A 27,151-nucleotide genomic window follows, 5' to 3' on the forward strand; every position below is an offset into this window, starting at 1 on the left:
AATGAGAAGCCCACGCACCACAACAAAGAGTAGCCCCCGCTCGCTGCAACTAGAGAAAGCCCACGCACAGCAACAAAGACCCAATGCAGCCAAAAATAAATAATTAAAAAAAAAAACCCCACAAAAAACAAAGTGTCAACAGGGTTAGTTTCTTCTGGAGGCTCTGAGAAAGAATCTGGTCCATGCCTCCCTCCCAGCTTTTGGTGGCTGCCAACAACCCTTGGCATTCCTTAACTTATAGCTACATCACTCCAATCTCTGCCCACCTCTTCAAATAGCCTTCCACTCTGTGCAGCTCTGTCTGACATGGCCTTCTCCCTTATGTCTCCCTCCATGCATTCTCCTTTTCTGTCTTTTATAAGGACACTCTTCATTGGATTTAGAGCCCATTCTAATCCAGGATGATATCATCTCAAGATCCTAAGTTATATCTGCAACTCTTATTCCAAATAAGGTCACATTCCTAGGTCCTGGGTGGACGTATCTTTTAAGAAAGCAATTCAACCCAGTACACATGTTAAAAATGAAAAGGTAGCCACTAAAATGTTTTTTCTTTAATGGAATGCATAAATTCTAAAAAAATAGAGGGAAAAAAAGAAATATAGAAAACAATCTCCTTGAAGGTAGGAAACAAGAAATAAAAGCCAAATAAAACCATGGTAAAATAAGATGTTAGAAATTAAGTCCAAATGAATTATAAAGTAAGTGTAAATAAGTTAAACTGCAATTATTAAAAGACAACTTCAGATTAAATTAAAAATGAAATAAAACAAAACCCACATGTACCACTGCTGATCAAAATATTCACATACTTAGGTTCCATTCTCTTTAATACCTTCCTCAGCACCTTAGTTTAGCAAGGCAGAAATACATTCTCATTTGATTAATATCCTGAAATCATTTTCACCTGTGACAACATTAAGACCAGACTATAAACAGAGGTTACAAAATAGAAAAAAGGAAAAAACTGTTTTCAAACCAAATTTCCCCCATTCTAGTGGTAGCTAAGGAGTTAAATTTTCTGGATCAGTTTTAAGGTTTTTTTATAAGTAGTTTTAGATGGTTTAAAAGATTAACAAAAGGTTAAAACTGTGAGATTTATTTTTGATCCCTCACTCATTTTTATTCTTCTGCCAATTCTACATTTTAATAATAAAAAATTTTCTTTGAAATTCCAGACTACAAAGAACAGATCTTGTTAATGAACCTGGTAGACTCTGACTGATTTTCAATCATGGCGAGCACAAATTCTGAATGCTCAGCATGGGCCAGATTTAATGAGTTCAGAATACAAAAGATGTTACTTGGAAACACACACACATACACTCTCACTCACTCAAAGGATACCTCCTACAACTTTATGTAAGGTAAAGGACACATTTCAAAATAAAATACAAAGTACAAATTTTAGCACAAAAATGATGTCAAAAAGGTGAGGAAAATTCAGTCAATGGACTACACACTTTTCCTCTAAACCTCATTTTGATAAAAAGGTGAAATAGCCAGCCAGTCCTAAAAATGTGAACGATGGTTTATGAAAAAAAAAGTGTACAATGTAACGTATAAGCAATTTTAATTTGAGATCTTTCTCAATTCTTATTAAACCTAAAAGTCAGAAAAACCCTCTGCCCTTCAGAATACAGTTGAAAATTAGCTTCGTTTGCCTCCTTAAAAATATTGCTCACTCTTCAATGGCAAGTTTGTATTATTAATCTTTATATCCTCACTCACTGCAGGGTCAATAAATTTACTGAATGTGTGTATTTACATGATAAATTACTCCCAAATTTATTTCCCTTCAGTCATAAGGGCCCTTTCCCCTAAACTTACAGTAGATTGGTAGGCTAGAGAAGTTTAAACTTTGATCTCATGTCATTGTATGCAGATAAAGCATTGGGGCCTAAAGAAAAGCCAGTGCAGGGCTTCCCTGGTGGCGCAGTGGTTGAGAGTCCGCCTGCCGATGCAGGGGACACGGGTTCCTGCCCCGGTCCGGGAAGATCCCACATGCCGCGGAGCGGCTGGGCCTGTGAGCCATGGCCGCTGAGCCTGCGCGTCCGGAGCCTGTGCTCCGCAACGGGAGAGGCCACAACAGTGAGAGGCCCGCGTACCTCAAAAAAAAAAAAAGGCTCCAGTGGGAGCTGGTGACCCCCAGGAAGTCTAGGGACAAGGGAATTTCTGCCTACCCTGAGTCAGTCCTTTCCACATGGGTGAGGTCCATCCACGGAGCAGCGGGAACTGCCTGCGAAGACCCGAGGTTGCTGTCTCTGCGGTTCTGTGCGGCTTCCATCGCAGCGCGTGCGCAGTGAAGCTCCTCAGCCCTGTACCAGCGCCACGTGGACGCCAGGCTCACGTCGGCCTGGACATCTCCGAGAACAAGTGGGCCCACCTGTGTGTCATCAGGACCACCTGTTCTCCGTGCAGAACCGACTAGAACCCAACCTCGACAGCTCTCTGAACACACATACTCCTAAGTTCTAGAAATACCCACAACCTGTAAGTACCTGCAAGAAAGTCTAGTTAAATCAGGTCTGCCTGTGAGAACCCTGACTCCAGCTGTCCAGCCTCTTTCACTGTTGTCTTGGTTTTTCCTTAGATGGTCTGTCCTTTCTTTGTTATCTTAAGCTGTGGTGTCATTTTAGTTTTGTTTTTCAATTGTCTTTAGTTAATCCCTTGTAATGAATGTTAACTACATTTTGTTTAAAAAAAAATCAGGTGCCAAGTTTTAGAACTAGGTATTATCACAAGTATCCTTTATAACTTTATAATCTACAAACCCATTCGTTTATATGGATGAAAGGATTTTAGAAATAAGTATCAATCCTAGGATCAATTAGTACTATTATGTAAACAAGAGGGGAACCTGCTATTAACAAAATTTTCTTTTGGAAAAGGAAAAAATTAATAAAATAAGGCTCAAATTATGTCAAAAATAAATCAAGTAGACCTCACTTTAGAAGAGACATTACTGGGAAGTTTTGTTAATGTTTTTATAATAGACTATCTTTTTTTTAGTCATCTTTGGCAATGTGAAATACTTTAAACCACTCCACTCCTTGACTTACACCAAGGTATAGTTATTAATAAGCACCCAATTGTTTTAGTGGGACTACTAATCAAATCCCTCTTTAATGTGAACATATGTGTCTGAAGTTATCCCTTTTTAAAGTTTAAATTTTCAATTTTTTAAGGCATGGAACTGTATTGTTTTATTTTTAAATCAGACATTCTATATTAAGAAACTAAACTAAATTGAGATAATTATTAAAAGCTGAGTTAATTTAGGGAGAGAAAATCTTATTTAAAAGAGCCTTATAATAAACAAAATATAAGGTAACATGGCACACGGGAACCAATTCACAATTCCCACAACCCCATATTAGTCAAGAAAGAACATTCTAAATGTGCAGAAATGGAGGGGAAAAAAGGATATAATAACTTTTATTTTGGTTCAAATTCTTAAAAATATTCTTAGCCTTATACATTTGCTAAGATTTCCTTTTAAATATTGGCGGTGGTAGTTGGGAACAACCATAGCACCAAGGGTAAAGAAGACTAACACTTAAAAGGGTCCTGTGAAAACTATGACAAAGCCTGTATTTGTTATGGATAAGTTAATGATTCAAAAGGGGAAAGCTCATACAATTGAATATTTCAATTTATGCCTGGAGCTTAGAAATTATGCATTTTCTGGATCTATTAAAACTTCTTGTATTAGGAAACTTACATATAAGGAAAAGACAAGGACTACTTACATTTTGCAATTTAAAAGTGATGAAAATAAATTTATAAAATTTACCTTCATAGTAATATATTTATGATATACTTCTGATACTTAATATCAAACTCAGTTAAAAAACTGAGTTAAACCAGTTAAAAAACAAGAGTTAAAAGCAGTCCCTCTCCCATGCATCCCACAACAAAAATCTTCCTGTATCTTTAGTTTCTGTGCTCTTTACTGGAAAAAAAAATATTAGAATAAACTACATAAATCATCTTTGTTTTTTACATACTAGTATAATAATAAATGCTAACTCGTGAGTTCTGACTATAAATTACCAGTAGGTGTTTTTGAGAAAGGAGTCCACTATCATATGCCTTAAGATAATCAAGTATTGAGTTAATAAGAATACACTAGTATTTGGCGCAAATTTAATTTTATTAAACCTTACAATGAATGTTGTGGCATATCATTTTCCATTGTGTGACAGTTTATTGGCTGGCATCTGAATACAGTACTTTTTGGAAAAATACACAATGGGAATTGACAAAAGGGAGAGAAACTAGTTGCTTAGTGATGTATGAGGGCAAAAAGAAAATGACAACCAATTAATTTTAGTTTCCTTAGTACCTAACTCTAAAATGGTTAAAGTTCCAAGCAATGCTGCTGCTGTTACAGTGCACAAGAATATGGTTATTATCTCATCCAGCCCCCACAATTCTGGGGAAATTAAAAGGATTATTATACCTGTAAAATTCAACCTAAGGCTTCTGCTGGGTAATATTATTTTAAAGAGCTACTTTTTCAAATATAACCTCAACAGTTTTCCCAAATCACAGGAGATGGGGGTCTCGAAAACATTATACATTAAGTCACTTTACAAATGAGCAATCACTTAACTGCAAAATCATAATGGGCACCAAATTACCTTTGGTTGATTTGGGCTAATGTCCCTGTCAGATTTATGGATAAGAAAATGACTATTTTTAAAATCTGTAATCCACTTGTCTTTATAATATAGACTGGCATCTAATCTGAGTAAAATGACCATGTCTTTTACAGAAATGATCAAGAGTGGAACATCAGGCTTCCCTGGTGGCGCAGTGGTTGAGAGTCCGCCTGCTAATGCAGGGGACACGGGTTCGTGCCCCGGTCCGGGAGGATCCCACATGCCACGGAGCAGCTGGGCCCGTGGGCCATGGCTGCTGAGCCTGCGCGTCCGGAGCCTGTGCTCCGCAACGGAAGAGGCCACAACAGTGAGAGGCCCGCGTACCGCAAAAAAAAAAAAAAAAAAAAAAAAAAAGAGTGGAACATCTAAAATTCAGCAGGCCTTAACAGGGGATTTTTATGGAAATGTAACCAAAACTTATACATTAGCTCCAGCCAACATTACCACACTACAGTGTACAGCTGAGAGTACAATTAGCTCATTATTAAATTACTCATCTGTTGGTTAAAAAAAATAACACAAACTTAAGTTTTTTTTTAAATTCAGTCTCACAATTTTGTGAATACTTTCTGACAAAGGCCTTAAACAGTGTCTGAGGGCACATTTATGAAACAACCTCCTCTAAAATAAAATGGACAATTTTGAGCTTTTAAACTAACTGATTTTTCAAGAGCTCCTAACATCATTTGGGGAGATGGCAAACAGATAACTGTATCTTAATTAAAATAAGGCATTTCAGTTATCAAGACTGAGGAATAGTTCTAAGTTACCTATATTCAGTGGTGGGAAAATGCTATGTAAAGAAATCCTTATTTTATACTAGAGTTGCACAATTCAAATTCACCTATAAAATAGTGTGAGATGTGCCTTACTATAAGAGCATGTAAGCCCTCCTACCCCCTCCCAAAAAAAGGAATATTAAATCACTTAAAATCCAATTGCTCACTGTTCACCCCACAATTATTGAGATCAACTAATGTAGATTTACTGTACTTGCAAAGTTTTCCTTTCTTTAAAAAAAAAGGTTGTTCACGCATATAATTCTTATTCCAGAAGGTTAGAGGCAAATGATTTCAAAAATTGATGTCTGATATTTCTAGAATAATTATCTAAATTACAAACTATTCTTAATTTATGTGGCAGTTCAAATATTTCAAATTTTCCTATAGTAAACAAGATATTAAAATCTCTTCATCAAATGGTTGCAGAGCAACCATTTATATCCAAATCACCTTTTTCAATGGTGAAATTAAATATACAACCTAGTAAAATGAGTAAGGATATCTTTAAAAAAATTAAACTTCAATTATTTAACCAGAAAGTAAGTCTAATGCTTTTTTGTTTATTTACTATTCTTCATTACAAGTTTTTTACTGAGTAAAGATGAATAAACCTAATGTGACTGTTTGCAATGATGACTCCTTAAATACCCCTACAACAACCCTCAGAATAAAATGTCAACACAAAAATCCAAGTGATCAGGCTCATTAAACTCACAGGTAAACTGAGTTTTTCCTCAAACCAATAAGGAGCTTTTTATTCAGAACAATTTCATTAAGACATTTGCAGGGCAAATATGCCATCATAAATTTTATTCTGAATAACAATAAAGTGCTGAATGATAATTACCTGAATCTTTTTTAGTACTTTTCACTTATTTTTTAAGTTAAAAGAGCCCTTTCTGTGGCATTAGCGAAGCTGTGAAAAAAAAAATCAAAAAAAAAAAAAAGAAGGGAGGGAGAGAGGAAAGAAAGAAAAGAAAGGAAGAGAGAAAGAGAATGAAAAAGAGAAAAGAAAAGCTAATTTTCAGTAAGGGAAGAGGAAGCACTGCAACCTTTTGTGTTTAATTAGGGTGACAAATAATTGAGACCAAAGTAATTCATGCAAGTTATCTTCAAAGGTATACTTAAGCTTGAAGAAAGAAGGAACACTGTTACTGACCTTTTGATACTATGGCAGTAAATTGCATACTAAAAATACCTTAATTATCCTAGATGCCTAGATCTGGCTTGGCAAGCATCATGCCACTGACATGCTTCAGCTCTTCTTTGTAAATAAAAGTGATTTGCAGTTCAATTACTGCATATTTCAGTGTGACTCATTAAGCTGTGTGATAAACTTTGAGGTTAAATTTAAGCAAATTCTCTACACCTAATCACATCATCAGCACAAGCAGGACAATGCTGGCACAGCATGAAAGGTGGGTCACTTTATAAGGATTCTTCCTTTTACTGCATGATATATTAAGACGACAGACCTAAATTTCAACTGGGTTAATGAGTTGGAATAGCTTTGTTTCCCAAATTTAGCACACAATAATTTCAGTGGATTAGAGAAAGAAACCTCAGATGTAAAGAAAAAAACAAGAAAAAAGCTTGAGCTCTGGTAGCTAACCTTTAGCTCTAAAAATTGTCATGCTACAAGAGTACTTTCGTAAAATGAACTTTGTAACATACTTAACAGTGTTTCAGAGTTGAAGTTGACCAACTGCTGCATAGAAAATATGCTAACATACAACAGTCAAGTTGAAGCCAGTGCATAGAGAAGATAAAGCACTTATGGTAACTGCAAATGGTAACAAGTCCATAAAGTTTGTACAACCTAACATGGATCCATAAGGGGAAAGAAATTGATAAGTAGAAATGGTTAAGTTAAAAATGAGGTGGAAACAGGGGAGAGGCTCGGAGAAGAGAAGGAAGAAGCACAAAAAAGACCTTCAATTGTATAAAATTCACAAACCAGAAAAGTATAAAGACACCACTGAAAAATGGTTAACTCTGTCCCAAACACCCAACAGCAAACAAAACCAGAATGGATAAGCCTTTGGCAGACAATTTTAGAAATCTGAATATGAGATTACATTTCTCAATAATTCACAAACAATATATTATATGGTATATTTCTATTAAATACTGGGAAACCAATCCTGTAAATCTGATGCTTACAATGCTTTAGCCAATGAGAGCACGATGAAATCAAGCTAAATGAATGCTGGTGTTACCACAACAGTGCTCATTTATGAAACAACTGTTACCAAGTCGTGCTTCAACAGTCAAATTATCATCTATGAAGTGAAACGAAGGTCTCTAGCTTTTCTGGGATATGCCCTTTATAGTATATTCTATGATTCACTATGACACGAGCAGCTAGACACTGCAATGTGGTATGATTTATAGGCTGGATCAAATTTTTAGCTATTTCCTTCTCGTCCAGCAAGTCACTAGCAGTTTGTTTGTGCAAGTTTGTGGCATCAAAATGTGCACCTGATTTAATAAGGAGATTCATGATGTCTGGATGGTTGTTCAGAGCAGCAATATGGAGGGGACTGTTGTCATCTGAGTCTCTGACGTTCACATCAGCACCACATTCTATCAGTATCGCAGTAACTTGCAGAGATGGAAATTTACAAACAGGGTACTGCCCTACACAGGTAGTATTCTTGTCCACAGCCAGATGAAGAGGGCTGAAGTTATTCTTTCCCCTTGGATGCAGCTTAAGAAACCTGTATATAGTTTGCTTTTTGAAATGATCCTGTTCTAGAGTACAAGGAACTTTTTCTAATATGCAAATCAAGTGCAAAATAATGGAAAGAGCCTTATTTAACTGTAATGGGTCTGCTGGACACTGAGTTTGTTTGATCGCTCGCTCTATTTCAAGGACACTTTTGCACAGTATGCCCATAAGATCATCAAATGTAACAGTGGTGCCCAGACCTTTAGCCCTATACTGTAGCATAAAAGAGAACAGTTCTGCAAAAGATAATAAGCTGCTGGCGGTCATCGGGCTTAGAGGGTCCAAATTGTTCTGCTGCATATCCAAAGCATACTTCCATAGGTTGATGCATCGTTTGAAATTTCCAGAGTCTGCATAGACAGCGCCTCTATATCTAATATAATAAGAGGTGTCAGGATGAGAAGGACCGAGAATACGTTCTCTAATTAATAGTGCCTGCATTCTCATCTCATCAGGATCAGCGATAAGACCTTCTAGCTCTTCTGTACTGTTTACCTCCTTGGCATAATCATAAGCCATTATTAGTGTCTGTGGTACTGGTTTGCTAATTATATTAGTCCTATCACTGTACCTCATGTTCATTGCCTTTTTCCAGTATTTCAAAGCCCCAAGCAGATCTCTTTTTTTGTCTACAAATGTAGCTCCCAGAAGCTCTAGAGCATTGATCCTTTCTGTCTTGCTGGTCTGTGCATGGTGAGTCAGGAAATCCACAATATTTGTGTGACCAGTCACACTTGCTGAGAGAAGGGGAGTCATTCCATAACCATCCTTTTCCATCTTGGCACAATACATAAGAAGCATCTTCATGATGTCCAAACTTCCAGATTCTGCGCAATCATGCAATGCAGTATTACCTTGAAGAGGAGGAAAAAAGGAGATAACATATTTGAGGGACCAGGATATAATGTAATACATATGTATACTTTAGAATCTAAAGAAAAGCAGGCAGCTCCAAGCTGCCCTCAATGGGACATACTTTAATTTGATTACAAATAAGAAAAAATGATCCCCAGCACCTAAAACTAATGTCTGACACACAGCAGGGGGAAAAATATTGGTTAAATTATTTGAATAAACGAAATAAGAAAATAAGGCATTAAAAGATATTCAAAGTCACTAAATGAAATTCAAAATTAATCCACGGCCTCTTGATATTTTTCAATAATGTTTTCAAGTGTATATTCTACAACTAAAAACTGACAAAATGAAATTAACCAGCTATTTATAGTTTTGCTGACAGTCACTTAACTTTCTGGGTCAGACTCCACATTTATAAATAAGAAATCTAGTCTGTAATACCTAAGAGTCTCCAATTTGATTCTAAGAGTCAGAAATTATTTTTTCAGTATTTCTGACTGCCAAGTGAACCTCAGCTGTTTTAGTCAAAAATCTTGGTAACAAAGTACAATACTTTCTTCAAAAAACTCACATAAGAAAAACAAGTTCACTGAAACCTAAAAAATATGTGGGTGGTTCAACATGAACTTTAAAAGGAGACATCTGAAGTGTCCTTTCATAATGGATATTTCCCACTGTAATTTAATTTTCTTAAACATTCTTTTTAGATGTACTAAATGTTCTAACACCGTCCGATTCTTCCCACACATGGATTAAAACTGACAATAGACACTGGCACATTAGTAAAAGGCTGTATGGATGCAACATACTAAGACATAACCACTCATTTTAGCTACCTAAATTTAATATAAACATTCTACTAATGATCAAAATAGAAATTATCATGCAGACCTTTGATATTTACATACAATGTTTACAGAAAATTTCAACAGTCTTTTTAGGCAGGTGTGTGAAAAATAACTAATATAGCTTGGCTGAGACAGCTATGTTTAGAAAGACCTGCTTGCAAGGATGGCCCTGGACTGGCATCTTGAATGTTGTCTGGTAAACAGTTCCAATATATAAAACTTTCCCTAAATGATAAGGGTGGCTTTTATGCTGACTACCTGCTTTCCTTCTGGGACTCTGGAATTTTGCATATGTGCTCAGCAGAGGGTGCCTTTGTGATCAGTGCCCAATAAAAACCCGGACATTGAGTCTCTAACCATTCTCTAATCAACCAAAATGGGTTTCCCTGGGCAGGAATATTGCACACATGCATTTATGTTGCTAGGGGAAGACTGCTCTTGTGACCTCACAGGAAGGAGAGAGCATAAAAAAGCCTGCACAAAGATTCCTCTAGACCCCAACTGTGCCTTTCCTCTTATGATCCAGGTACATGTCCTTATTATATCACTGTAATAAATCTTAGCCATGAGTACAACTGTATGCTAAGTTACCTGCAAACATGGGGGTGGCCTTGAGGACCCCTGACACAGGATGTGTACTAGAAAGTTATTTAAACCTGAATACTTCATGTAACAGACCTACAGATAAAATTCAAAAAAGCACAAGTTGTAATACATTAGGACTTTAAATCTCTTCACAAGTTTATCCTGTTTATTAGTCTTCCATGATATCTATAGGGATTATATTAAAAAATCTGGATATGTTAATTGTGACCCAGGATTCCAATGGTCTACAATGGAAGGGTGTCTGATAGAATGTTTTAGCAATGTGTATGGTAACCAACCACTAAGAGAGCCCAGAACTTCTGACTACTAATGTTGATTTGCTCAATTAAACATGACTACTACTAAGTATATTTTTAAAACTCTTTCGAATTATGGATCCCTAATATTCCTATTTTCTCTAAGAAATAGACAATATAATAGAAATATAAAGAGAAGGCTTAGATGGCATTCTTCTCTATTCAGAATAATAAAATCAAGAAAAAGAATGCAGCAAAAGCCAGTCTTTTAAGTAACTGAATTGACGTATTGGAAAAATGAAAAAAATATATATTTTGAATACACCATATACTGAAAAAATGTTCTGTTTTGTTTTTTGTTTTAAAGGAATAAGAGACTCTCACATCTAGTACTGGCAGAGGTAACATGATCACCCTCACAATAAGAACCAGAAAAGCTGAAAACTGCATTTAAAAAAAATCTGTATGACCGCCTGTAAGAGCTCACAGGGAGACAACATCCAGGAGAATAAAGAAAATTAGTTAAGTAAAGTCCAGAATTTGGGGAAGCTTTCCCCAACGACCTTTACTGATTCTGGAACAGGCAGCTAAAAAACTGGGCAGAGCTTTTGACCTTTCAGGGCTAGAGGAGAAAACTGGAGTCCAAAGCCCATTAAGAAATCCCTATACACTTTAGGTTATAGCTCTGAAGGGCTGCTCTCTAGGAGTTAAGGTGAAGTGCAAAGAAACCAGCGTTCACAGGCACTGAAATGCAAGTTAAAATCATCTTGATACTGAATTAAAGTAATCCAGAACTGCTAGTATATATATAATCAAAGCCAGAAGCAAATACAAATACTATTTAGATGAAGATATTATCATACTAGAGCTCAAATTATTTTTATATATTCTTCATATATAATGTTGGGTATCCAATCAAAAATAATGGACAGAAGAGAAAACAAGGAACCACAACACAAAAACCAAGGATAAGAGCTAAGAGAAAAGCCCAACAGAAGATCTAGATAATACAGTTATCAGACACAGACTTTAAAGTAATAATTATGCTTAAGATATTTTTAAAAATTTTTGAGAATTAGACAGAAAACTGTAAACTACAAAAAGAACCAAAAGGACATTCTAGAACTGAAAAACTCAATGGGTGGCTTTAAAAGCAGACTACACACAGCTGAATAGAGAATTAGTGAACTAGAAAATTAAGTCAGATGAAAATACATAGAAAGAAGCATGAAAGTGAAAGGATGGAAAAACAGGAGCCTATAAGAGACAGAGGAAACGATGTCAGAAGGGATAACATGCTTAACACCAGAATTATAGACTAAGAAAATAGGCCCAAAGCAATATTTAAAGAGATAAAGTTTGAAAATTTTCTGAAGCTGATGAAAGATTAACCATAAATTTAGTAAGTTTTATAAACAACAAGGATAGACAAAAAGAAAGCCACACTGAGGCACTCTACAGCAGAACCGTTAAAAACTAAGGACAGGGGCTTCCCTGGTGGCGCAGTGGTTGAGAGTCCGCCTGCCGATGCAGGGGACACGGGTTCGTGCCCCGGTCCAGGAGGATCCCACATGCCGCGGAGCGGCTGGGCCCGTGAGCCACGGCCGCTGAGCCTGCGCGTCCGGAGCCTGTGCTCCGCAACGGGAGAGGCCACAGCAGTGAGAGGCCTGCGTACCGCAAAAAGGAAAAAAAAGAAAAAAGAAAAAAAACAAAAAAACAAAAAACCTAAGGACAAAGAGAAAAATCCTAAAACCAAAGAACAGGTGGAAATGACCTGCAAAAGAACAACAATTAGACTGACAGCAAAGTTCTAATCAGAAACAAGAGAAGCCTTAAAGCACTAAAGGAAAATAAATGCCAACTTAGAATTCTGTGAAGTAAAGGACCGTTTCAGGTGAGAAAGAAAAGATGAGCCACATGGAAGCCTGGAAAGGAGAGTATCAACATTGACAGAAAGGGTAAATTTGTGAGATATCTAAATAAATATTGACGTTAAAAATAATACCTGTAACAGGGTTTGAAACACATATAGAAGAAAAATGCTTGACAGCAATAGCATAAAAGTAAGGAGGGTAATTTGAGTTAAGTATTCTAAGATTTCTGCCTTGCTTGGAAAGAGGTAAAATTAGAAATTTATGTTAGCCTTTGATAAGTCAAAGTAGTACTATCTAGAGTAACCACTAAAATAATAGAGGGTATGCATGCATATAATTACTATATATCCTCTAATATAGAGAAAAAATGAAAAATAATCCAAACAAAGACAGAAACAAAGCAAAACAGGTAGACAAATAAAAATCAGTAAGTAGCTAGGAGATTAAAGCCCAAATATATAAGTAGTTACATTAAATACAAGCAAACTAAATGTTCCATTAAAAGACAAAAACTGTCAGACTGAAAATACAAACACATAGAACTCAACTACATGCTGCTTACAAGAGAAATACCTTAAATGTAAGGACAGAAAAAGGTTGAAGTGAAAAGATGAAAAAAATATATACTTTATGCAAAAATTAACCGTAAGAAAGCTGTCTGATATTAAAATATCAGATTAAGTAGACTTTAAAACAAAATGCATAATTACAGATAAACATTTTATAATGACATAAAATTCAAAACAACAGAAAGATATAATTCTAAATTTGTTTTCACCTAAAAACAGCAAAATAAATAAAGCAAAAATCAACAGAACTACAAGGAAAATCAGATAAATCCACTCATAATACATTTGAACACACCTTTTTCAGTTTAGGAGACCAAAACCAATAAGGATATTGAAAATTAAATGAACACTATAGAATTTAATTTTTTTCTAAGGACACACGGAGCATATACAAATGCTGACTACATTCTGGGCCATAAAATGAGACTCACACAAATGTCAAGGGACTGAAATCACTGAATATGTTCTAAGTCCACAATACAAGTTAGATTAAAAACAAACAAGCGGAAAAAAAAGAAAACCCTAGAAAAATCTCCACATATTTGAAATTTAAAAATATACTTTCAAATAGCCCACGGGTCAAAGAAGGAATCCCAATGGAAAGCAGAAAATATTTTTATCTGGATGATAATAAAAATGTTAAATAAAAAATCTTGTGGGATATGGCTAAAACTATGCTTAAATGTACATTAGAAAAGAATGGCTTTTTGAAAAAACAGCTAAGTTTCCATCTCAAGAACTTATAGGGGAAAAACAATATATTAAACCTAGAGAGACTAGAAGCAAATAATAAAAAGCAGAAATAAATGAAGAGAAAAGGTACCACTATGCTAGCACGGCATTTTTTCCCCTAAATTGTATTAACTAATGCGAACTTATATTAATAACTATGCAAAGTAGAGAAGATAAACTTGTTCTACAAACAGAAACCAGAGAAATTGGTAGTAAAATAAAAACCCATGTCTCCTAATTGCCATTTCAGTGTATTGCTCATTACTAAGGTCATATTTTAAATGCTAGTCATACTACACTCCAGTGAATAAGTTATTTCTAATATAAACCAAGCCTCATAATAAAACTTTCACCAATCATATTACTTTCCAGCTCAAAAGCTTTCATGCTTCCTCTAAAGAAATAGCTGAAAATCTTCAAGATTTCAAAATTCTACGGCATTGATTCTCAAAGCACTATCTGTGTGAGGATGAGAAAGCAACAAGGCAGAAATCTATAGTTTTAGAAGGCATGTCATGTGAAGTAAAGCTTAATCTTGGTAGTGGGAATACACATAAGAAGATATACTCTGGGAAATAGATTTTTTAAAAGAGAAATATTTCCCTAACCTACCTCTCTAGCCTCATTTGTTGTCATCTCCAGTATGAATGCTGCTCTGTGAATCTAGCCCAGGAGCCAGCAAACTTCTTCTGTAAAGGGTTAGACAGTATTCCAGCTTTTGCAGTCCATAAGGTCTCTGTTGTAATCACTCAACTCTACCATATAACAAAAAGTATCCATAGGCAATTGGTTAAATTAATGGACATGGCTGTTTTCCAACAAAACTTTACTTATGGACAGTGAAATGTGGCTTTTGTGTAATTTTCACGTCATGATATATTATTCTTCATCTGATTTTTTTTTCCAACCATTAACAAATATAAAAAACATATCTTAGTTCTCAGGCAGTACAAAAACAGGAGGTGGGCAGGATTTGACCTCTGGGCCAGAGTTTGCCAACACCTTCTCTAACCCAAAAGACATCAATACCAGCCACATACAAGGCAAAGAAACTGCTTAGGCTTCTCATCACTGTATTCTAAGTTACCTCTCCCAGCCCCTGGAATAGTCTTGCTTACTTCCACCTCCATGCCTCTTCTCTTAATTTTCCTGTCAATATACTCTTTCTGGGCTTCCCTGGTGGTGCAGTGGTTGAGAGTCCGCCTGCCGATGCAGGGGACACGGGTTCGTGCCCCGGTCCGGGAAGATCCCACATGCCGCGGAGCGGCTGGGCCCCTGAGCCATGGCCGCTGAGCCTGCGCATCTGGAGCCTGTGCTCCGCAATGGGAGAAACCGCAACAGTGAGTGGCCCTCATACAGCAAAAAAAAAAAAAAAAAAAAAAAAAAAATATATATATATATATATATATATATATATATACTCTTTCTTCTTTGCCTTTTTAACTTCTTTTCCTCCAAGTTGCACCAGAAATTTCAGCTGCTTAAAGAGGCCTTCTTGGTTATCCTATGTCAATTTATCATTTTGAGAATGCCTGGTGAATAAATGTTTCATTCATCCTGGTAAGTACTCATGTTATATCTACTATTATAATCTTATGTAATACCTTACATAATATGTTAGTGCTTCACAAATAGGTTTTCTTACCTAAACTGTCTATTCCTAAAGTACACAGAGCCTATGTTATATTTCCTTTATATCCCAGATAGCAGTTAGCACAATATCAAAGCTAAGGTAGATTCTTAAATTTTTAATACTTGATATCACAAAAAATGATTCAAGTAAGGACAAAATAACTTTAAAAAGTAAAATCTTAGGGCTTCCCCGGTGGTAGAGTGGTTAAGAATCCACCTGCCAATGCAGGGGACAAGGGTTCGAGCCCTGGTCCAGGAAGATCCCACATGCTGCAGAGCAACTAAGCCCCATGCACCACAACTACCGAGCCTGCTCTAGAGCCCGTGAGCCACAACTACTGAAGCCCGCATGCCTGGAGCCCATGCTCCGCAACAAGAAAAGCCACCGCAATGAGAAGGCTGTGTACCACAACGAAGAGTAGCCCCCTGCTCGCCGCAACTAGAGAAAGCCCACGCACAGCAACGAAGACCCAACGCAGCCAAAAATAAATAAATAAAATAAATACATTTTTTTAAAAAAGTTAAATCTTAGCAGGAGGGGATCACCTTTATTATTCTAACAGGTTAAATATATAACCTCCACACTTTCATGCCCTGGAAGCCCTAAAAATTTTCTGAATTATGACCTAGACCATTACTTAAAAGTTAAGAAAACAGAGGTCAAAAAAAAAAAAAAAAACCCAATACAAAAGCATAATTTTACAGCAACTATGTCATGTCTCCAAGTGTCTCTACATAGTATATTTTGATAAAGTTGTAATCAGAAAATACACAACTGTTTCCTGCTTTTCACCTACATCTTAGTCATTTTGTCATGTTCCATGTATATAGTCTACATGAACTATTTACATAGATATTACATAATCACTCTTAATGGCTTTATGGTTAAAGTTCAAGTAAGGAGGCATGTCATAATTTACATAAACACTTCTCTGTTGATGGACATATGCATTCCTTCAGAATTTTCACTATTAAAATTAATGCCTAAAAAACTATAAGGACAGATAACAGACCAGTGATTGCCAGAGGGTGGGTGCTGAGAGAATGGTTAACTGCAAAGGGGCATAGAGGAAGTTTTCATTCCACCTCTATTGTAGTGGTGGTTAAATTACAGTTTATGTTTTTCAGAACTTAGAGAACTGGGCTTCCCTGATGGGGCAGTGGTTGAGAATCCGCCTGCCAATGCAGGGGACACGGGTTCAAGCCCTGGTCCAGGAAGATCCTACATGCCACAGAGCAGCTAAGCCCACACGCCGCAACTACTGAGCCTTCGCTCTAGAGCCCGCGAGCCACAACTACTGAACCCGTGTGCCACAATTACTGAAGCCCGCACGTCTAGGCCCCATGCTCTGCAACGAGAAGCCACTGCAATAAGCCTGCACACCTTAATGAAGAGTAGTTCCTACTCGCCGCAACTACAGAAAGCCCACGCGTAGCAACGAAGACCCAACACAGCCAAAAAAAAAAAAAAAAAAAAGTAATTGTGGTGATGGCTGCACAAATCTGTGACCATACTAAAAACCAATGATGGGTGGTTTTTAAATGCGTGAATGGTATGTGAATTATGTCTCAAAGCTGTTTTAAAATCAAAGTATTTGTTTTTAGTAAAGTATAAGTTTTGACTGATAGAAACAGCAATTAAAAGGTTTTTTTTATCATAACAGATCTGTCTGGAAATGCACAGAAACAGTTCTTATTGTAACAGGGAAGAGCCAATTTTGACTCCATGTTGGATCTGTTTCTTTGACTTTAGCCTTTGCTTTTCGTTGCTTTTGTTATTATAATCATACATAATTGCCTGCCTCAGGGAACCCTACCCACTTGTGAATGGCCGCAAGAAAAAAGAAATTAACACATCCCCTCCCGGAGGCTGGCCATTCCTGGAGATGTTCTCCATGACTGATGGCCCTTTCCACTTTACTTCCTCCCCACCTCTCCCTCTCTATTCTGACTTTATACTTTACTTCCCTCTGATTCTGTAAAAAAAAAAACCTGGCATCCAGACCCCATAAGGTGGTTTTTTGGGGGGACCCTAGTCTGCCATCTTCTCGGTCTGCCAGCTTTCCAAATAAAGTGGCACTCCTTGCCTCAACACCTCGTCTCCGATTTACTGGCCTGTCGTGCAGCGAGCAGAGCGAGCTTACACGACAGCTCCAGCTCGCTCATCATCTCTCCTCTTTAACCTGCTGTGCTTGGCATCCATTCTTCTGCCTTGCAGCTGGGGCTAAGCCGAGTCTTTAAGAGAGGTCCACCTATAAACATGGGGGCAGGAGGGGGGGGTGCAGTTCAACTGCATAACAAGGCTGATTCCAAGCATTTTACTCCTGGAATAGCTAATTGGTATGTGTTAAGGGAGCAGGCGGGAAGGGGTAAAGAGGAAAACTTTAGAATATCAAAGGAGCACTAGAAGGTTCCTCTGCTCAGAATATTTCCCTTCCCCATGTATGCTGTAACACCAGAGACACTCAAGGACAAGAGTTTGAAAAAAAAAAAAAAGAATCAAAACTAGGATAGGGGGCTTCCCTGGTGGCGCAGTGGTTGAGAGTCCGCCTGCCGGTGTAAGGGACATGGGTTCGTGCTCCGGTCCGGGAGGATCCCACATGCCACGGAGCAGCTGGGCCCGTGGGCCATGGCCGCTGAGCCTGCGCGTCCGGAGCCTGTGCTCCGCAACGGGAGAGGCCACAACAGTGAGAGGCCCGCGTACCGCAAAAAAAAAAAAAAAAAAAAAAAGGATAAAAAAAAAACTACTGGTATCAAGATTACCACGTGCCTTCCCTTCATTCTTTATATAAGGCAGTGAGCTAGGAACACAGAGAAATTTAACAATACAGGTCCTTGAGCTCACTACAAAGTTAAGTGCTAAAAACCGCTCAAGATGCATTCATGTGACTCGAGGAGGACGAGGACTTGCCTTTGAAATGGGTCTTGATAGCAAGCAGTAATAGCTGAGCTAAGGGATCAGGACTAAATTCAACCAATAATAGTACAATTTGATGAAAATTATACAACGTAAGTTGATGAAAACATCAACCTTACAATTCAGACTTACATTCTACTTCAGACTCTCTATTCAACTGCAGCTCTACCCAAAGGTAGGGAAAAAAGAGGAAAAGAGATATTTTAATCAAATTTGCATCCATGTGACTTCTTTACCTGGGCCTCTCCCCCCCTCTTCCACCTCTATCTTCCAACACATACATTCCCCATGTCTCAGTAGCATAAATCTTTAGAATGCCATGGGCTTCCTAAATTTTCTTTTAAACAAATTTAATTAATCAAGGTGATTAAAATCTCATAAAGATGAACTCAGTGAGGGAACTATATGTAGCTAAAAGATCAGTAAGTAAAACTTAACCTCTGCCTTAAGTTTGTGTTGCTGGGGATGACTCTGAAATAGCAGTAGTGTTCAGGATCTACTCATTTTCACCATCTTCAGTTCAATTTTGTGAGGACACAGTTTACAGTCCAATCTTCAGGGATAAAGGAACACAATAGATATTTCCCTACTGCACTCAATAGACAGACACATCATCTACAGCTTAGCTTCCCCAACTAGGATGCCAAGTTTCCCTGAAGACACAGAGAAAGTGTGCCAGGAGATACAGGAGGGAAAAGGATGAACAAGAAACAACTTGCAGGAGCAACTTGATCTAGGATTAAAATGTTAACGAATTCAACTAGTTAAACATTATTATTATAACAAAATAAGTATGGAATGTTACAGAGTAGAAAGAAATTTCAAAGCCCTCTCTTTCACTCTTCTCTGCTAGTAGGTGTGTTCTGAGGTAACCAAGAGCTGAGCTAGAGTTCTCAAAGAAGAAAAACAGAATTTCAGCTTCCAACACTCTCAGTCCTGAAGTATACAAATAAACTACCTACATGACAATAGTCATTATCTTTGTCCATTCTCTTAATACCAACCATTCTTAATTTACAGTGGAGATTTTCTTACATGAAATTCCTTTGGATTTACAGTGGATAAGAGAAAAAAAGGATTTCTTTTTTTAAACATTCTCTTGCTTGAAATACATCTATACCCTAAACTGCCTATACTATAGGAGAGAAAGAATGCCTGCGCTTGCTTCGAGCTACTGCAGAGAATAAAAGGAGGGACAAATATACTTTTTAACATATATTGGCAAATGTGGATAAATGTTGAAGCAAGGTGATAAATACATAGTGGTTCAAAGTATTCTTCTCTCTACTTTCTCCACTTACATATAAGTTAGAAAATTTCCATAATAAGGAGGCAAATAGGGGCTTCCCTGGTGGCACAGTAGTTAAGAATCCGCCTGGTGGGCTTCCCTGGTGGCACGGTGGTTAAGAATCCACCTGCCAATGCAGGGGACAGGGGTTCGAGCCCTGGTCTGGGAAGATCCCACATGACGCGGAGCAACTAAGCCCTGTGTGCCATAACTACTGAGACCGCGTGCCTAGAGCCCGTGTTCTGCTACAAGAGAAGCCACCGAAAGGAGAAGCCCGCACACCACAACGAAGAGTAGCCCCTGCTTGCCGCAACTAGAGAAAGCCCACACACAGCAATGAAGACCCAATGCAGCCAAAAATAAATATTTAAACTAAATTAATATAAATAAATAAATAAAACCAAGGTTTAAAAAAAAAAATCCGCCTGCCAATGCAGGAGACACGGGTTCGAGTCCTGGTCCAGGAAGATCCCACATACCATGGAGCAACTAAGTCCATGTGCCACAACTACTGAGCCTGCACTCTAGAGCACGCGAGCCACAACTACTGAGCCCACGTGCCACAACTACTGAAGCCCGCACGCCTAGAGCCCATGCTCGCAACAAGAGAAGCCACTGCACTACAACAAAGAGTAGCCCCTGTTCGCCATAACTAGAGAAAGCCTGTGTGCAGCAACGAAGACCCAGTGCAGCCATAAATAAATAAATAAATAAATAAATTTATTTTTAAAAAAGAGGCAAAAAACTGCCTGATCTAGCTCTCTCAAACCCTTTTAAAGCTAACCATACTTACGAGCCTACATGGTTTTCTCCCTTTTCTAAGCTCCTATAGAGTTCTACCTGTACCACTCACTTTTCACAATCACTGTCTTAATGTCTTCATGTACGTATTTCTGTACTACAAGGACCAGAAAACACAGTCCTTGCCATCAAAGAGCTTATAATCTTTCCTCTCTTAAATGCAACACATTCATTCAACAAACTCATTTACCAATTGCCCACTGTGGGCCAGATAACTCTTTCTAACACATGGATACAAACACCAGGTCTCTAGCCTCAAAGAGCTCACAATGTAACAGAATTAGAATGTACTAATATGGGTTTCTCTAAAAAAAAAAAAAAAAAAAAAAAAAAAAACACCTCAGTCATTCCTCTGCTGAAAACATTCACTGACTTACCTACCACTGCATAAAGAATAAAGTCAAACTCCTTTACCTGGAAGTCAATGCCCTTTTATACTCTAGCCCTGACTGCCCTTTGGTCCAAATATGCTACTTTCCAATTTCTGTACCCTCCAAGCATATTTCTCAATGTTCCTTTCCTTATGCCATTTCCTAAGCCTTAAAAACTGGATCAAATTCCTTCTGCAGATCTCAACTCCAACAATCCTTTCAAAGCCCAGTTAACTCCATGAGGTCTTTCCAGTCAGTACACTCTTCCAAAATGCTATATAATGAATTTATACCATTCCTTTAGCAGTGAACAAATGTGATGTGCTGTATCTTTTCATAGCCTCCACAATGTCCAACACAATATCTGGCCTACAGAAAACGCACAGGAATTATCCTATTACTAATTTACTTAGTTACCTTGGGTATCTAAAATAATTGACCCATGCGTGAGGATAGCCTGTCCTCTGGGACCAGTCTCCCCAATCCCAACTCAAAGAGCTGTTCTATATAGGTCTGTAGTACTCAACCAATCACTTTCAGGTGCTCAATTTCCAGTCGAATTTGGGTGTAAAAGCAGAATTGAGGGTTTAAGTAACTTTTCCATAGATCTGCAAAGTCCTATTATGAGTCAAAACATAAACAAACAAAAAAAACTCAACTGAAAAAGAACCAGGGCTTCCCTGGTGGCGCAGTGGTTGAGAGTCCGCCTGCCGATGCAGGGGACGTGGGTTCATGCCCCGGTCCGGGAGGATCCCGCATGCCGTGGAGCGGCTGGGCCCGTGCGCCGTGGCCGCTGGGCCTGCGCGTCCAGAGCCTGTGCTCCGCAACAGGAGAGGCTACCGCAACGGGAGAGGCCACAACAGTGAGAGGCCCGCATACCACACACACACACAAAAAGAACCAAAGAAAGCCAAAGATGACTATAACCGTGAAGTACTGAGATCAGTGTTATGGCCCTAAGATGGGCTTGTCTAATCACTCCTGATTTGGGGTCTATATTTAAATAGGAACCAACTTTCCTGTCTCAAAAATGAACTGTTGTGTTAAACTGGAGAAGCATTTCTAAATATCTCTGTTTTTCTCCCCCTTTTGAATGGCATGGGAAAAAAAGGAACCCACTGTCCCCTCAGGTAATGAGTTAGTTGGGGATAAAGTATTTCCAAAAATCTAAGACAAGAAAGCACTACTGCTGCATTTACCACAGTGTGGTTTAAGTACCTGCTTATGAACCTGTCTCTCTAAACAAGCCATGAGCTCCTGAAGAGCAGGGAATCAAGGACTGGATATCTTGTCTTACTCATCTTTGTATATCCTAAGTCAAACAGTCTGGCACACTCAAGGGACTCAATAAATGCTCTCTCAATTAATGAATGAATTCCACCTTAGGTTAAAACATGTTCAAAATGCCAACAGCCTGTTAAAAAGTAATGGAAAGAAGTTAGATAATATATCCAAATGCCAACTGCCTGTTAAAAAGTAATGGAAGGTAGAAGTCACATGCATTTTATATTTAAGTAAACCAAGCATAATCTACTGACATTTTCCTTCTTCAGAACCATTTCCAACAGTTTACATATAAAATTTCCTCAGAAATTATTCCATTTTATCCCTCATCTTATCAGTCTTTTCCATTTTTTACATGGGGATAAAAATGTGGGGAAAAAAATCCTTTCTTGACACTCTACCAGATCCTTCTCCAGTGTTCCTGCCTCAGTTTCAAACAGTTCCTGTTTTTTTATTACCCCCCAAACCCATAAAAAAAAAAAAAAAAAAACTGAAAAGTCAATGAGGGAGTAATTATCAAAGAATGGAAGCTTCAGGACCAGAGTGGGGGACGTGCATACGTACTTTAATCTGCCCCCAATATTCTTTAAGACTCACTGTCAAATTTAAAAGGCACTATGCAAAAGTTAAAGTACTGCACACAAAGTGATATATTATATATACATACAATACACACGTATGTATTATGTGTATATATGTATGTATATAAAACTGAAGCTATATGAAAACAATTTTTGGTATAAAATTGTTTTCTCTTATGTGTACTTCTTTAAACAGCATAAATACTAGATATTGATACTGAGGTAAAAAGAAAAAGACTCTAGAATTAGCCAGAAGAGGGAGTATACACATCCTCAAGCACAAAACTATATGATGATGGTGTTAAAAGGTTTTATTACCTCTGAAATAGCAAAGGTAATCAAGTTAAATATTGTTCACAGTTTACTAAGGGAAAATGCTCACTAAGATATGGGCTATTTACAGTATAGTTCTCCCATACATTATATCTCTAGAAGTATAAAGAACTTTGAAAAAGAGAAGGGAAAATAGTACCAGTACTAATCTCTCCAATGACTTAAGTTAAAAACATGCCCCAATTTGATTTAAATACTGGAGTTTATCAACAATCTCTACATCATTAGGCTGATGAATAAAAAGCCCAAAACAAACTAAAAATTCAACAAGCCTAAACATGCAGCCATAACTTTTAACCCTTTCTCTTCTAGGTATGATTTCAAAGCATTCCCAATACTAACATGGTCAATTAAGCAGTAATTTGTTCTTTTAAAACAAACATTCTTTAAAAGAATGGTAATTGTTTAAAAAAAAAAGTCATGCTGTCCTTTTACCCAACACCTACATCAAAGATAATCAGAAACAATAAAACATTCATAAGAAAGAATGTTTACAGAAACATTTCTTATAGTGAGAAGGCAGAAGCAATGTAAAACTCCATTAGTAGAAGAGTATGCAGCTACTGAAATTAAAGAGCTATAATTAATGACACATTTATTAAGCTAAAAAACAAGTACAGAAGAGCATATAAAATAAAATTTCATATATATATCTAAATGCAAAATTCAGTATCTTTGGGAGGATTATCTCTAAGTGCTGGAATTTTGTGAGATTTTTATATTTCCTCAGGAAAAAAATTTACAAAAAAATCACAATGAGGCTGTATCATTTTTACGACAAACCTTTTTAAAAAAGATTATACTAACTTCAGTAAATATGTCCAGTAACTATGTGGTGCCCCATAATTGTGTGGTTTAGCCACTCTGAGAGGCAATCAGTCACTATCACAATGATAAATGCACATTCACTTTGATTTAGCAATTACACTTACAGGTATTTATAATACAGCTATTTTCACATAAGTGTGCAAAGCCACAGATTTGTTCAAGAATATTCACAGCAGCATTGTTTATTTTGGATGTGACCTAACTGTCTGTCAACAGGGACTAGATAAATTATGCACACTCATACAATGAAATACTGTGTAGCCATGAAACAGAATGAGGTAGCCACGTGTGTTGGAGTTGAATGACATTCAAGATAAAGTGAAAAAAAGAAAGAACAGTATGTATCAATTAACAAAGAAGAAAGAGGGAGAGATATACAGACAAGTATACTTGTATTTGCATAGACTATCTTGAGGACACACAAAACACTGTAAACAATGGTAGCTGGTGGGCTGGAGGTCTAGAAATGAAGAGTGTTAAGACTTATTTTTCATACTAAACACTGTAAACCAATTTGTATTGTGTGATTTTTTTTTTTACCATGTATGTATGCTCCTTTAAGTCTTATAGTTTTTTAATATTACGCAATGAATTACTTTGCTGTTGTATAAACAAATATGTTTAAGGAAAATAATGCTAAGTATTAATATTATACTATCAAAACACTTGTTTTTAAGGGTTAAAAAATTCCTAAACTATCATCTGAACAGTATACACGACCATAAAGCTGAACTCTTCTTCTGGACAAAGATGTTTACATTGTTGCTAGTCAGCAAATCCACATCTGCTTAACCTAGTCCATGTTTTGCTCTGGGCATTGTAGCAGTTTAAAAAAATCTGTTCTCTCTCTTGCTATATTTAATGAAAGGATTTTCTATTGGCCACACAGTAAGTATGGAATAAGGGAACAGATTTTCTCCTTTTCATTGATATTAATCCTTCCAGGTCAGTATGGCCTAGCCGTCCCTGACAGAATAACAAATGAAATGCCTACCTAAGACAAACATGACAATGACTCACTAAATATAGTAGTTGCTACTCCAAGGGTATCCTAAGAAAATAAAACTAAGAGAAATATATTAAATCAAAGTATATTCTTAAGTAAACACAAGTCTAATTGCTCAGATCAACTGCCACTAACATGCTCTAAACTTTGGGGAACCCACTTCCCATGAATTGGAAGTTACTCCAAATAAAGAGAGAAAATGCTGCTTAACACAGTGATAGAGGTCTTTTTTTTTTTTTTTTTTTATCACATTTGCCCCATGTACTATCAAATACCAAAGAAACAATCAACAAGGTTATACTGGAAGGGATACCTAATCAAAATAGGTCTGTCAGTGTTGGTTTACTCAACACCACTGCTTATAATTATGTATCAAACTTCCTGAAAATAAGTGGTAAACACTTAAAAAATTAAAATGAATATGAACTCACCTTTAACACTTTTTCTATTAACATCTGCCCCTTTTTCAAGTAAATACTGAGCAATCTCTTTGTGTCCTTTGTAACAGGAGATCATCAAGCATGTATGCCCATGTCGGTTTGACACTTCCAAATCAGCTTTGTGTTCTACCAGGTACTTGACTATGTCCAAATGGCCATCGAAACAGGCAGCTCGAAGAGGGGTTGAATTGGTTAAAGTCGTGTTGTTGACAGACGCTCCATGATTTAACAAAGACTGAACCACCTTCAGATGTCCTGCTGCAGAAGCGGCCCACAAAGGGGGAGCCCCCTCAATGGTTTCGCCATCAAAATTGACCGAGCCCCCGACTTCTATGGAGGCACTGCACTGCTCTAGGAGAAATTCCACCATGTCAAGGTGCCCATACCTGGCGGCCATCAAGAGCGGGGTGGCCCCATTTGTTTTTTCAGAGATCAAGGAGGAAACCTCCTCTTTAGACTTGCTTGCCAACAATTTGGTGAGAAGCCGGAGTTTGCCATCTCGAGCTGCGTTAAATACTGCTGTCTTTAGATCCATTTATGTCCAGTTGAGAGGCTGTGCTTTATTTATCCTTCAAAGCAAAGCTCCAGCTTAACTCTATTGACACAGGCAAGGGTTACAGGAACCAAAGTTCAACGTTAATCACGGCGCCCCAGAACGGATGTATGTTCTGTCTACTGCCGTCCAATATATGACAACCAGAGCACCAAACTAGAGAAAGAAAAAAAAAAAAAGTAGCGGTTTTGAAATTTCCATAGGTAAAGGTGAAAACACTAGGTTTTCTTAATTTTTACTCCTGGGGGCGGGGGGAGCCACACTTTAGGGACTACTCCGCCTCCCCAAAAAAGGTGGGAAAGAAGAATACAAAAAAGATACACACAGAGACCCAAATGTTATGGTGGGAGGCAGTCTCTTCTCTGTATACGGTAAATTTAAACACTACAGGCAACCGGTTTTCTCGCCTCCTAACCAGCCAAGCTTTGGGCTAGTTTTGTTTTGCACACGCCCAGAGAGAGTACAACCCAAAGAGGCAGGAGACGCGGGTGCAGAAATGTTTCCCTTTTCTCACATCTGCAGAGGAGAGCGGGCCAAGGGCGCGAGGCTGCAAGGCCTCGCTGTGGCCAGGATGGCTTTCGAGAAGGAACAAAAAAGGTCGGACCCAACAAACCGCGGCCAGCTAACGCCAAAACCCTCACCCGAAAGGTTCTCTCTCCTTTAAAACTACTCGAGGCTCTCAGGAAATCCGGCTGCCTTTTAGCTAACTTCGCCCGCCCCATTCTGATACCCGCCCCCCCCCGCCCCGCAAAGGGGTCCGTAGGTTCCCCAAACCACAGCCGCCCCTACACAACCTTCACCTCTACCTTTTCCCAATAGGGGCAGCCCCCTTCCCAAGCTCCTCCATCGACCACGAATCCCCTCCCGCAGGCCGACCAGCCGGTGGCCTCCAGCCCGCTACCCGCCTTCCGCTCCTGCGAGCGCCCTCCTTCCCCTTCCCGCCCAGGCCTCCCCGCAGGAGCCTGAGGCCGCGGCCCTGGCTCGGCCGACCACCGCCGCCGCCGCCGCCGCCTCCACTACCTGCCAGGGGGCTAGTCCTCCCCGCCGCCACCAGCCGCTCGGGCTCGGGCTGCCCCCTCAAAATGAGACCGCTGTCCGCGCCGCCGTCCGGACTGCCCAGCTCCGCCTGCGGCCGCACAGCTTCTCCATACCTCGCGCCCCACAGGAATGAATCCGGCCGCGCCGCTCGCCCCGCCCCACCCCGCCCCGCCGAA

General features: G+C 38.3%; 1 protein-coding gene across 1 annotated transcript; it reads right to left on the reverse strand.

Moving 5' to 3' along the window:
- Nucleotides 1-4,148: 4,148 nt before the first annotated feature.
- Nucleotides 4,149-27,110, reverse strand: FEM1C (fem-1 homolog C). The gene is made up of 3 exons (XM_060093264.1): nt 26,958-27,110; nt 25,376-26,093; nt 4,149-9,034 (listed from the first exon to the last, which is right to left on the reverse strand). Exons 2-3 carry the CDS (start codon nt 25,917-25,919, stop codon nt 7,728-7,730), a joined length of 1,851 nt encoding a protein of 616 aa, XP_059949247.1. The 5' UTR covers nt 25,920-26,093; nt 26,958-27,110; the 3' UTR covers nt 4,149-7,727.
- Nucleotides 27,111-27,151: the final 41 nt, after the last annotated feature.

Source organism: Mesoplodon densirostris, chromosome 3 (genome assembly GCF_025265405.1).
Source record: "Mesoplodon densirostris isolate mMesDen1 chromosome 3, mMesDen1 primary haplotype, whole genome shotgun sequence".
Taxonomy (NCBI): Eukaryota; Metazoa; Chordata; class Mammalia; order Artiodactyla; family Ziphiidae; genus Mesoplodon; species Mesoplodon densirostris.